Genomic DNA, 13,482 nt, shown 5'->3' on the forward strand with positions numbered 1-13,482 from the left:
ATCTCCTGTAAAGATTGAGGATTTATGTTTTCCCTGTTTGGACATCTCCTGTAAAGATTGAGGATTTATGTTTTCCCTGTTTGGACATTAAAAGACTCTGTTTCTGTTAAATCGCTTTTGGGTCCTCACTCACCTGCATGACAATTTCAAAGATTTTACTGAGTTACAGTTCATATAAAGGAAATTAGTCATTTTTTAAATACATTCATGAGGCCCTGGGAGTACAGATACAGATGTGCATCTGTTGGTCACAGATACCTTAAAAATGTAGGGGCGTGGATCAGAAAACCATTCAGTATCTGGTGTGACCATCATTTTCCTCATGCAGTGTGACACATCTTCTTCGCATAGAGTTGATCAGGCTGTTGATTGTGGCCTGATGTGGAATGTTGTCCCACTCCTCTTCAATGGAGTGTGCGAATTTGCTTGATATTGGTGAGAACTGGGACACGCTGTCGTACACGTCGATCCAGAGCATCCCAAACATGCTCAATGGGTGACATGTCTGGTTAGTATGCAGGCTATGGAAGAACTGGGACATCTTCAGCTTCCAGGAATTGTGTCCAGATCTTTGGGACATGGGGGGGGGCATGCATTATCATGCTGAAACATGAGGTGATGGTGGTGGATGAATGGTACGACAATGGCCCTTGGGATCTCGTCACGGTATCTCTGTGCATTCAAATTGCCATAGTTAAAATGCAATTGTGTTCGTTGTCCGTAGCTTATGTCAGCCCATACCATAATCCCACCACCACCATGGGGCACTCTGTTCACAACGTTGACATCAGCAAACTGCTCGCCCACACAACGCCATACACGTTGTCTGCCATCTGCCTGGTACACTTGAAACTGGTATTAATCTGTGAAGAGCACACTTCTACAGCCTGCTAGCTAGCAGCCATCAAAGATGAGCATTTGCCCACTGAAGTTGGTTATGATGCCCAACTGCAATCAGGTCAAGACCCTGGTGAGGACGACAAGGACATGCAAATGAGCTTCCCTGAGACATTTCTGAAAGTTTGTGCCGAAAATCTCCGGTTGTGAAAACCAACAGTTTCAACAGCTGTCTGAGTGGCTGGTCTCAGACAACAGCTCTGGTGGACATTCCTGCAGTCAGAATGCCAGTTGCTCACGCTCCCTTAAAACTAGAGACATCTGTAGCATTGGGTTGTGTGACAGAACTGTACATTTTAAGAGTGGCCTTTTATTGTCCCCAGCACAAGGTTCACCTGTGTAATGATCATGCTTTTTAATCAGCTTCTTGATATGCCACACCTGTCAGGTGGTACTTCCCGTGGCTATGATAATATTAGCTATAATATGGCACATTTTTCTCTCTGCCCCATGGATGAAGAACATGTTTTAAAGTGGGGGGGGCCCATGGAAGAAGAACATGTTTAAAGTGGGGGGGGCATGGAAGAAGAACATGTTTAAAGTGGGGGGCCCATGGCAGAAGAACATGTTTTAAAGTGGGGGGCCATGGAAGAAGAACATGTTTTAAAGTAGGGGGGCCATGGAAGAAGAACATGTTTTAAAGTGGGGGGGCATGGAAGAAGAACATGTTTTAAAGTGGGGTGGGGGGCCATGGAAGAAAAACATGTTTTAAAGTGGGGGCCCATGGAAGAAGAACATGTTTTAAAGTGGAGGGGGGGGGGGGGGCCTTGCTTGGACCTTGCAGGGCTCCGTGAAACTGTGCTGCACCACTGGGGTAGGTTTATTGCCTTGGTTTCGGTCACAGATTAAGCCCAATCCTGGACTGAAAGGCATTTTCAATGGAGTGTGGAGAATGAAACAGAGCCAGACATCTCTGTCTATGGTTGCCAGTGTCCTGTTGAACACTACTACTCCTCCTCTCTACTTTCAAGGTGCTGTTCAATCAAAACTGCCTTCCGGATTTTGTGGAGGAGTCAAAGCAACCTCCTTCCTCCTATACAAACAAAGTTTACCTGAATTCCACATTTTGTTTTGTTTCATGACTGTAAATATGGTTCTGAGAGCAGGAATTAAAACTTAGACAGCAGAGGAAGAATGCTGTTATTGTCTTTTACTTATCCGGTAAATCAGATTGCTGGGTTTGATTAAATGTGTTCTGTATTGTTCATAGTTTGAAACAAATGTTTGATTGCTCACAATCCTGGCCCCTCTCATTTCAGTATGATAACTGGTATCAATAAAGGATAAATAAATAAATACAAGAGTTTTACCACCAGTAATATTACAACTCCTTGTACCAAATGTCTAGAAAGGCCCACAGAACAGACAGGCACAGAGTAAGCTTTTAATTTTCTCAATGAAGATTGGTTGGCCTAGTCTAAAAGAAGGGCTCGTCCGGGATTTGAACCCGGGACCTCTCGCACCCTAAGCGAGAATCATACCCCTAGACCAACGAGCCTGTCTGTAAAACGATACTGAGATTTTGAAAATCACTGAAATGCCACGCATGTACTGAAAACTTTGACTCTTCTCTGGTACTGCACTGTCTTCTGGTGGTGCTGAGAGGTACTGCTGTCGATTTTTGGGCGTTTGGACAATGGCCACTCAAATATGTAGATCAGGATTGCACTATAGGGAGACGAGAGCCGGTCGTTAATTTGCAATCAACTGGGGAATTAATTAACACAAAGGGAAGAGCGCTCGATCAGCATGTGAGAGGAAGCGCCACAAAGTCATCATTATGTCTAAACCCCGCCTATTTCTAAAAATGTTATTCTGCAAATCTGATTTTAACCCTAACCTTAACTACACTGCTCACCTTGTGGCTAACCCTAACCTTAAATGAAGACCATAACATACATTTTTACGTCATAGACAATTTTGACTTTTGGGCTGTGGTAACTAATGACAACCATGAGAGCATGAGTTCTTCCAACTATGCGTATTCTACCCCAACATCCGTAACACTGGAGTTTAAATGGATGATACGATATGTTATAAAAGAACAGGCATGTGGCTCGTTGGTCTAGGGGTATGATTCTCGCTTAGGGTGCGAGAGGTCCCGGGTTCAAATCCCGGACGAGCCCATCTTTTAATGTGTCACTGTCACAATGGAGAACGACTGTAGAAATTCTGATCAGCAATCATTTGACCAAAGCCTCCCACCACCTGAAAAGTTTCTTCCCCTGGGCTGTGGCCCTCACCAACAGGAAATGTGGCCCATACAGACTGAAGGACTATGCACTCTGTGCTGCACACCACATCAAATAACTGCACTATACTGCATTGCACTCTGTCCATCTCTCTGTATTTAGATATATTCATACTGATACTGTAAATATGTACATCCACTGTATATCAACCGTATACCCACTATAACTCAACTGTATACCCACTATAACTCAACTGTATACCCACTATAACTCAACTGTATACCCACTGTATATCAACTGTATACCCACTATAACTCAACTGTATACCCACTGTATATCAACTGTATACCCACTATAACTCAATCGTATACCCACTGTATATCAACTGTATACCCACTATAACTCAACTGTATACCCACTATAACTCAACTGTATACCCACTGTATATCAACTGTATACCCACTATAACTCAACTGTATACCCACTGTATATCAACTGTATACCCACTATAACTCAACTGTATACCCACTGTATATCAACTGTATACCCACTATAACTCAATCTGTATACCCACTGTATACTCAACTGTATACCCACTATAACTCAACCGTATACCCACTGTATATCAACTGTATACCCACCATAACTCAACTGTATACCCACTATAACTCAACTGTATACCCACTATAACTCAACTGTATACCCACTATAACTCAAATGTATACCCACTATAACTCAATCGTATACCCACTGTATATCAACTGTATACCCACTATAACTCAATCGTATACCCACTGTATATCAACTGTATACCCACTATAACTCAATCGTATACCCACTGTATATCAACTGTATACCCACCATAACTCAACTGTATACCCACTATAACTCAACTGTATACCCACTATAACTCAACTGTATACCCACTATAACTCAACTGTATACCCACTGTGTTTCAACTGTTTACCTACTGTGTATACACCGTACGCTCACTGTATCAAGCGTATACCCACTGTACATTTGTATATCTTCTAATTCTATTACTCTACCTAGTTGTATATAATGTATGTTAAACTTTGTTTAAACTCTGTCTAAAAAATGTATTTAATTTAATTTAAATGATGTCTGGCTCCTACTCCTACTGGCTCCTACTAGTCTCCTACTAGCAGCACCATATCCCCTGGTAACGTTCAGAGTATGTTGTGTCACACTAGCAGCACCATATCCCCAAGTAACACTCTGAGTATGTTGTCTCACACCAGCAGCACCATATCCCCTGGTAACGTTCAGAGTATGTTGTCTTCTACTAGCAGCACCATATCCCCTGGTAACGTTCAGAGTATGTTGTCTCACACTAGCAGCACCATATCCCCAAGTAACACTCTGAGTATGTTGTCTCACACTAGCAGCACTATATTCACAAGTAAAAAGTATAAGCATCAGGCTTGTTGGTCTAGGGGTATTATACTTGCTTAGGGTGCAAGAGGTCTGGGGTTCAAAACCCATAAGAGACAACTTCTTAATGTCAGAATATCAGAGTGATGTTAATTAACCAGGAATACGACTTTCCCAAAGTGGATCCTTTGTCTGCACCACCCAGGGCATTTGAACTGATTCAAGAGGCTGACCCAAAATTCATGCCACTAGAGGGAGACAGAGCAGTCTTCTGGTCAGACTTTGGAGGCACGCACACCACCCACCTCTTCCAAGTACATTACTCACTAATATCCAGTCCCTAGATAACAAGGTTGATGAAATCAGGGAAAGGGTTGCTTTCCAGAGAGGCATCAGGGATTGTAACATACTCTTGTTCAATGGAAACATGGCTCTCTCTGAATATGCTGTGGAAGTTGGTATAGCCACCTGGATTCTCAGTGTGTCGTGCCGACAGGAACAAAACATCTCTCCGGGCAGAAGAAGGACAGGGGTGTGTGTTTCATGATTAACGACTCATGGTGTAACTGTAACAACATACAGGAACTCAAGTATTTTTTTCACCTGACCTAGAATTCCTCACAATCAAATACCGACCGTATTATCTCCCAAGAAAATTATCTTTGGTTATTGTCACAGCCGTGTATATTCCCCCTCAAGCTGATACCACGACGGCCCTCATGTGGATAGGGGGGTGCTCCCTCTGCTGTTTCCTGAAGTCCAAAATCATCTCCTTCTCCTAGTCGTTGTTGGTAATCAAGCCTACCACTGTAGTGTCGTCCGCAAACTTGATGATTGAGTTGGAGGCGTGCATGGCCACGCAGTCGTGGGTGAACATTCAGAATATGTGTAAATGTGCTTGGCGAATAAAGATGATTCTGATTCTGATATGTACAAGCCTAGTCAAATAGATTCAGATTGTTGTGTGGATTGAAGATTTCATCTTTATTTAACCAGGTGGACTAGTTGAGAACAAGTTATAATTTGCAGCTGCGAAGATACACTGTTTCATCATTCACTTCACGTGTACACCCACCCCAAAAAAATTTTTAACCAAAGGAACGATCATATAATTGTGTAAATATATATAAAGCTGTTCATACTGTATTTGACACCAACACACTTCTCTGCAGTAGATGGCGTGATGAGCATTCCGAACTGAAACATTATCCAACCACGCGAATAAGAAATCCCTCACGCGCGCGTGCGCATTTACAGACCGGAAAGCGTAATTGCGTCGAGCGGAAACTGGTACGTCCTTTCTGAAGCGGACTGCCATCATGGTGAGTTCGCAATGAAGCTTGTGGAGTTTGAAAAAATGATTAAATAAAAATATTCCTTATTGTTAAGCACCCTCAACTGATATGTAAATACATAGTGTGTCGTTATGTTCGCTTTATTAAAGTTTAAGGTTTTGAAGAAAATAGTTTCGATGGGTTTTGGACATAATGTCGGCTGTTCCGCATGCTACAACGTGGTGAAGAACAGGCCGATAATCAGTAGACTAGCGTTAGTCAACTATCGAGTTTAGGCAGCGCCAGCATCAAACTAATTGGAAGCGCGAACGCAGAGTAGTTTCTCTATTTGTTTTCTTAGTTTGGTTTTTGTCGTTCCCCGGCCATATGTAAACTAGCTAACGGTAGTTACTGTATCTGCTAGCGTGCTAGGCTTAGGGATAAGTTACTAGTACCACTCCGGTACAGCTTGTTAGCGTCTATACACTTCTCGGTATTGGTGTTTTCCCACAAACTAATAGCCATGTCCCAAATGTAAATCACAAACGTTTGTGACAGTGTCGAGAGGGTTATAAGAAAGTAGTTAGCTAGTGACCCCACGTCTACCGAAGTGTTTTGTCCGTCAGTAGGCTGGACAATAGTCAAAATTCACCCAAAGCTGAAAAAAATGTCAGAACGTGGCTAAGATGGAACACTAGCGCGAACCCATAGCAAATGAATATTGTCGAATGTTCAGAGCCTGTTTTGACTGGAGTGACAATTATATTATTCGATTTCAACCTAAATGGCACCAACATGTATCCCCCCTCCTTTTTTATTTTCCACCACAATCTTAGGACCAAACTGAAAATTAACTAGTATAGAACGTAAACATCCGCGCATCTGTGGTGCCAAGTGCATAACGAGGAAGTAGGGTAAAAAATGTTTGCAACTTTTGGTTATTTCTGATCTAGCGATCGATGACAGCAGAGCACGCTGCCCAACCTTGTGTAATTACAAAGAGGAGATTATCCTGCTTTTTAAAATGGTGTCCGACTTGAATAAATAAATATACACGATGCGAGATTTGGCGAAGTATACCAGCATGCCTCTCCAGTGGGGGAGCTCAGCGTTCCAAGGGTGAAAGGTATTTCGGGGCTGGCGTTGGATGAGTACTGAGTACGCTGCCCAGCCTTACATAATTAGAGAGAGATTATCAAGTTTTAAAAATGGTGTCCAATTGAAGAAAGAAATGTAAACATTGCGAGATATTTGGCAAAATAGAAATACATGCCTATATTTCCCTATAGCAAACAATTGGGAAGACTACCACATTCCCATGAGTAATTTGTTAACATTTTAACTACAAGCAACGTGGGCAGATCTCATTGCCAACAATAGCAAAGCAGGCTCTGTAACGTAGACTAAACAGGGAAATAGAACGTTCAGAAGGCGAGTTGGTGCTCATTAGAACTAATAGGAGATGCCCCGAAATAAGGCCTGCTTTTTCGTGATTCAATTAAGCAGCTGGGACATATGGTAATATTATGAAACTGGGTTCCACAGCACAAAAAAAAGCATTGTTAAGTGTCCAGCCTATCATTATTCTCTTTTCTGGATCTTTGCCTACCAAGCTAGTTAACAACACTTATTTGTTGCAGGTGTTCAAGCGCTACGTTGAGATTGGCCGCGTTGCTTACATCTCTTTCGGGCCCCACGCAGGTAGCCTGGTGGCCATCGTTGATGTCATCGACCAAAACAGAGTAAGCATCGCATTGATCATATCCTGACTTTATGCCAGAGGTCTCCAACTCTCTTCCTTTTATGTTACTAGTTGTTCAGGCTTGTTCCAGCACTGCAGTAACATATCAGATTCACATGATCAACTAGTCAAGTCTTCTTTCTGGCCTGGAATTGGTTGACTGGTGTTACTGCAGGGCTGGAGCATGAGCCCGGCTCCAAACCGGTACCTGAAACACCTAGTCTGGTAGCGGTTGTTTGTCTGTCTTTTATCCACCAACACTTTCCCAGAGTCCTGCTTCAAAGTGTCCAGTGTCCCCACGGTGTGAGTGGTAGAGCCATGTTGTTGGCGTAAACTAACACCATTTTAAGAACGGTTCAACTCAGCATAGACATGTTTTAATTAAACTGGCTGTGGTGTGTTTGTCTCAGGCATTGGTGGATGGTCCCTGCACAGGGGTGAAGAGACAGTCAATGCCTTTCAAGTGCATGCAGCTCACTGACTACGTCATCAAAGTTCCACACAGGTGAGTGAGAGAACCTCAGAGTTGTATTTACTAGGAACCAAGCAGAAGCAAACTGAATGAAACAGGGAAGGTACCTACTGAAATTTGTCCAATATAAACTTATTTGCGTTGCAAGATGTTTCGCTACGGGTTGCACATGAATATTTTCCCGTCCTCAAGACCTTGGATTGGTTCAGTCAGTTTTATTACAGCTGAGCGGGTTCCAAAACGCATCCTCTCGCGCACACACACACACACTTCCAATTAATTGAGTTTGGCTTTTGTTTTCCCTGTGGTGGATTTTTGAGTCGATAGTCACAGACCTACTGCAATAGCCTCACAGAACACAATACCTTTGGCTCTTCTCTGTCCATTTGGATCCTCTGAGCCATAACCCTTCCTGTGTTGCAGCGCTCGTCAGAAGTTTGTGAGACGTGCCTGGGAGAAGGCCCAAGTCACTGAGAAGTGGGCAGAAAGCAACTGGGCCAAGAAGATCGAAGCCAGGCGAAAGGTACAGTGTTGTTTTTGGATTACTTTTAAGCTGCTAATCAATAAGCATCTCCTTATGTGGTCTACATGTTTCTGACAGTCCCTGGACTAGGCCTTCTGTCTCCTTAGTAGCCCTGGAGCTGTGTTTTTCTAAATGGGGGGGGGGTTGGTCTGCTTGTGGCTAACAGTTGGTTCCTTGAGGGTTTTGTGGCTAAACATTTTGTCAAATTGGACATATGATAATTCAAAAGGCTTTAGGTGAATCACTGCCCACAAACAGTTTTGTCTTGCTTATGCTACTGCAATGTTTCTGCAACTCCAGGGTGGTATTCACAAAGAACCAAATGTGCTAAAAATGGGGGAAGGACCTACCTGAATCTGTCCAATAAGCAAATATGTTTGGTGTAACTGTTGTGTGACTGTTGTGTGTCTCTGCAGAGGGCCCAGATGTCCGACTTTGATCGCTTTAAGGTGATGAAAGCCAAAAAGATGGTGAGTGGAGAAAACGCTCAGATAATTCATTATTATATTGAATATTTTGGGTTTCACATTACATGTAAAACGACAAGCTGTTGTATTTGAATCTCCAAACACATGAAGGGTTTTAATGTATGTGACAATACATCCTAATGTGGCAGGGAAATTCTCATTTGCATATAGTGGTAAGTGATAAAAATACATTTCCTGAATGATTTGACTGGTCACTGATTTGCTGTTTGTGTCCACAGAGGAACAAGGTCATCAAGCATGAGGTGAAAAGGCTGCAGAAAGAGGCAGCGAAGAAGGCGTGATCTGTCATTAATAAATCCTCTGGTTGAATTGTTCTCCTTTCTCTGGTCTTTACTACTGCACACCTGTCAATCACAGCATAGGGCTAGCTATCGCTTCGATCACACAGACCGCATCCTTGCAGCGTCATCGGGATATGTGTGCAACAACAGTTCAACATTCAGCTTCTGCTACCATTTCTGTCAAGCCGTCTACACACACAGTCTGATGCATACGTTCCATAAATCACCACAAAGAACGCATTGCAACGTAATGCTGCAAGGCAAACGCAACGTTTCATTGGAAATGAATGTAATTCTGTTGTGCAATGATGCTGTCGGTGTGATGTAAGTGTAAAGACAGATTTCTAGATCACTTAGAAACTTTGCAACTTTTTAAAATGTAAACCAGGTGTGCGTATATCATTACACACGGCGACGAGGACCATTAAAGCAGCGGGTATCCGTCCGATCCCATCTGACTAATTATCGAATGTCATTTTGAATTTTTTTGTCTACATGTTGAATCGCTACTGTTCGTTGCAACCCAGAAGGTGAATGCTACGTCGTCTGCTGCTTGGAGACGTGTAAATTTTGCGGTGTCCGTTGAAGGCACAACCAACTCGTGTTTCTCAAGGTGAAATGTCAGAATATAAAACAAAACATAAGAGCAAGTGAATGAAATCAAATGTTTATTGTCACATGCGCCGAATACAACACACAACACTTTACAGTGAAATGCTTACGTACCCTAACCAACAATGCCGTTTCAAAAACTACAGATGGAGATTTAAGGTAACAAGTAACAGTTAAAGAGCAGCAGTGAAATAACAATACCGAGACTATATACAGGGGGGTACCGGTACCGCGTCAATATGCGGGGGTTACCGGTTAGTTGAGGTAGTATGTACCACTGATATTATGATTGTATAATCTGCATTGCAGACCAGCAGGCAGTTTTGTTCTACTGAAACTCCTTGACAACCAGTGCAGGTCACAATCTAACTGGTTTGGGGTGATGTAAGAGTCGACTCTTATTTCTTTAGTTTTAAAGGGCTCACTTGAATAACAACACAAATCATTAACAAATCACTACTTTTATATGGTCACAACGTGTACAGTGTAAGTAATTAAATTGAGAGCATCCGTTTAAAATGGTAACTGGTGGAAACTGACACCCTGTATCAGATAATGGAACATGACGCCTGTTATGTTTGTTCCTTATATAATGACAAACTGGGGCGTAGGTTTAACTACTTTTAATGAACATATACTTCAGCTAGAAAAATTCATGTTTAGCCATGCAAGACATTCTTTAACCATCCGCATAGCCTGCGGGTAACGTAGTCTAAATGTTATTAACGCAATACACAACGCCGTTGCTATGCTATTCTCCTTTAATGCAGTAGGTGGTGGTGAAAGATTGAGAAACTGGCAAATAAACTCAAATGTGCTTTTTTGTTGTGGGGGATGGTTTTCTAAAGCCTAGTTCATATCGACAGTTAAGTGACTCAAACTTTTATTTTTTATGATTCAAATCAGTGTTTCTTTCCTGCAGTCTGAACAACTATAAAAGCACATGGAATCAGATATTTCGCGCACACCCGTCGTTTCTAGGACAACTCTCGTAGACATGTCAGTGGATGACTGCTTTCTGAGTAAACGCATCTGATTTTGGCCACTTGAAACGTGCTGTTTGGACAATCAGTATTCCAAAACGGATTTGCGCATAAGGGCTTGTTGAGCCAACAAGGCTTAGTGATCGAATAATGTGTGAACAGCAAAGGAGGGGTAGATGCGCCTCATCAAACGTTTGATAAATATACTAGATTTGTGTTCGCAATTCTAAATGAATGCGCTATGGGGGTAGTATATCGTCAGTTGCACTTCCCTGCTGTGTGTGGCTGTCTCAAGTTTGTTTGTGCCACCTTCAACACCCTCCACCCTCAACAGGCATGTCTAGATGAGAAGAGTGGTGTTGTCGGGTTGGTGTTGCGTGGGGGAGGGAATGTAGGTTGTTATCGTGTTCGGGCGCTTCTCTCTCACACTGTGGTCAGGGTGAGGGAGAGGGGAGGGGGGGGGGGGGACCAAAAATAGCACAATCTGAGATACTGCCAGACTCAGGATAATAAGAGATGGGAGTGAGAACAACTCTGTTTCTATCTAACAGAAGATGAGATTCGGCGCTTTATGACACTCAATGGAGGGATCCATTGGCATTGTCTCGCTACAATGTTAAAAATCTGCGGTACACTGTTCTATCACCCAGTGTCTTCAAATGCCCCGTTTTTAATGTCGACATTTATGGTAGAAAAACCAACTGACTTTGGATGTATTTATTAGGGATGGGCGTTTGGACTGTTCTAATACTCCCGTTCTTTATTTTATGTCGAGTACTTGACTGGGGGAAAGAAAGTGCTTATTTATCTATATGCCAACCGATAGCAACAATGCTTTATTATAACCATTACAGATAACAAATCCTAATTGCTCATTCGCCCCATAAGCACTGTAAAAAAGCATTAGGAACACCTGCTCTTTCCGTGTCATAGACTGACTAGGTGACAGCTATGGTTGTGTATGTGTGCCATTCGGAGGGTGAATGGGCAAGACAAAATATTTAAGTGCCCTTTGAACGGGTATGGTAGTAGGCAGGGGCACAACTCTGGTTTTAGAAGTGGGGGGGACGTAACTTTTTATATATTTTTTTATATCCAGTGATAAACACTCCACACAGCCTACCTGACCGCACGGAGGCGTCCACGTGGTCCTAAAGCAAACCATTGCCTCGTTTTGAATCACATTCCAATTATAAAACTGTGGGGGACAAAAATGCAATTTCAGAATGTGGTTGGGTGTCCCCAGTGAAAGTTGCGCTCCTGGTAGTGGGTGCCAAGAGCGTCGGTTTGAGTCAAGAAATGGAACCCTGCTTGGTTTTTCAAACACAACCGTTTCCCGTGTTTATCAAGAATAGTCCACCACCCAAAGGACATCCAGCCAACTTGACACAACTGTGGGAAGCATTGGAGTCAAATGGGCCAGTATCCCTGTGGGAAAACTTCAGAGTCCATGCTCTGACGAATTGAGGCTGTTCTGAATGCAAGAGGGGGTGCAATTCAATATTACGAAGGTGATCCTAATATTTTGTACCCTCAGTCAATAAAAAAGCAAGTGCCATTTAAGATTCATTGATTGAATCTGTAATATATCAACTGGTTATATATCGTGGAACAAATCAAATCTAACTTTATTTGTCACAACCATCGAATACAACAAATGTAGACCTTACCGTAAAATGTTTACATACAAGCCCTTAACCAACAGTGCAGTTCAAGAAGAGTTAAGAAAATATTTACCAAATAAACTAAAGTAAAAAAAGTAACAAAATAACATAACAATAACGAGGCTATATACCGTGTGTACCGTTACTGAGTCAATGTGCGGGGGTACAGGTTAATTGAGGTAATTTTTACATGTAGGTAGGGGTGAAGTGACTATGCATAGATAATAAACAGTGAGTAGCAGCAGTGTAAAAACAAATGGGGGGTCAATGTAATAGTCCGGTGGCCATTTGACTAATTGTTCAGCAGTCTTATGGCTTAGGACAGTATATGGGACAGTATATCCGAAGAGAACCTTGATTCCGCAAAACAGAGTTTGTTTCAGTCCATGATGTCTCGCTGGAAGGTGATCCTCTCCCTGAGCTCGTCTACTTTATTGTACAAGTTTCTGGGGAGGCAGGTAGCCTAGTGGTTAGAGAGTTGTGCAAGTAACCGAAAGGTTGCTGGATCAAATCCCAGAGCTGACAAGGTAAAAATCTGTCATTCTGCCCCCGAGCAAGGCAGTTAATCCACTGTTTCCCGGGCGCCGAAGATGTGGATGTCGATTATGGCAGCCCCCCGCACATCTCTGATTCAGATGTTAAATGCAGAATACACATTTCAGTTGAATGCATTCAGTTGTACAACTGACTTGGTATCCCCTTTCCCTTCTCTCATAGTTCATGTGTGAACCAGGGATTAGCTCTATCCTTTACCCTTAGTTTCTTGAACAGTGCATGATTATCTGCAATAGAGTTGAGCAGACAAGTAAAGCAAATTAGGGCCTGATCTGAGTCAGAGATATCACACAATCCCAGATCAGACAACAATTGTTGCTCATTGAAATTCGTATAATTTATCTTTGTAATAATGCAAGGCCAAGATTTAGGTAACTTTGCATCTCTTATGCAGGCAACGGGACA

General features: G+C 42.5%; 1 protein-coding gene and 2 non-coding genes across 3 annotated transcripts; 2 read left to right on the plus strand and 1 right to left on the minus strand.

The window, feature by feature from the left end:
- Positions 1-2,323: 2,323 nt before the first annotated feature.
- trnap-agg (transfer RNA proline (anticodon AGG)) lies at positions 2,324-2,395 on the minus strand. The gene has a single exon. It is a non-coding gene; the product is annotated as a tRNA-Pro (tRNA).
- Positions 2,396-2,951: 556 nt separating this feature from the next.
- trnap-agg (transfer RNA proline (anticodon AGG)) lies at positions 2,952-3,023 on the plus strand. The gene has a single exon. It is a non-coding gene; the product is annotated as a tRNA-Pro (tRNA).
- Positions 3,024-5,702: 2,679 nt separating this feature from the next.
- Positions 5,703-9,296, plus strand: LOC115131257 (large ribosomal subunit protein eL14-like). Its single transcript, XM_029662828.2, has 6 exons — positions 5,703-5,806; positions 7,399-7,500; positions 7,910-8,004; positions 8,395-8,494; positions 8,911-8,964; positions 9,201-9,296. Exons 1-6 carry the CDS (start codon positions 5,804-5,806, stop codon positions 9,261-9,263), a joined length of 417 nt encoding a protein of 138 aa, XP_029518688.1. The 5' UTR covers positions 5,703-5,803; the 3' UTR covers positions 9,264-9,296.
- Positions 9,297-13,482: the final 4,186 nt, after the last annotated feature.

The sequence above is a fragment of the Oncorhynchus nerka genome, linkage group LG7 (assembly GCF_034236695.1).
Source record: "Oncorhynchus nerka isolate Pitt River linkage group LG7, Oner_Uvic_2.0, whole genome shotgun sequence".
In the NCBI taxonomy this organism is placed as follows: domain Eukaryota; kingdom Metazoa; phylum Chordata; class Actinopteri; order Salmoniformes; family Salmonidae; genus Oncorhynchus; species Oncorhynchus nerka.

Excerpts from the sequence above, each read along its gene's own strand:
- LOC115131257 (XM_029662828.2), top strand. Across the intron at positions 8,495-8,910 it reads AGATCGAAGCCAGGCGAAAG|AGGGCCCAGATGTCCGACTT; the intron begins GTACAGTGTTGT and ends GTGTCTCTGCAG. Across the intron at positions 8,965-9,200 it reads TGATGAAAGCCAAAAAGATG|AGGAACAAGGTCATCAAGCA; the intron begins GTGAGTGGAGAA and ends TTGTGTCCACAG.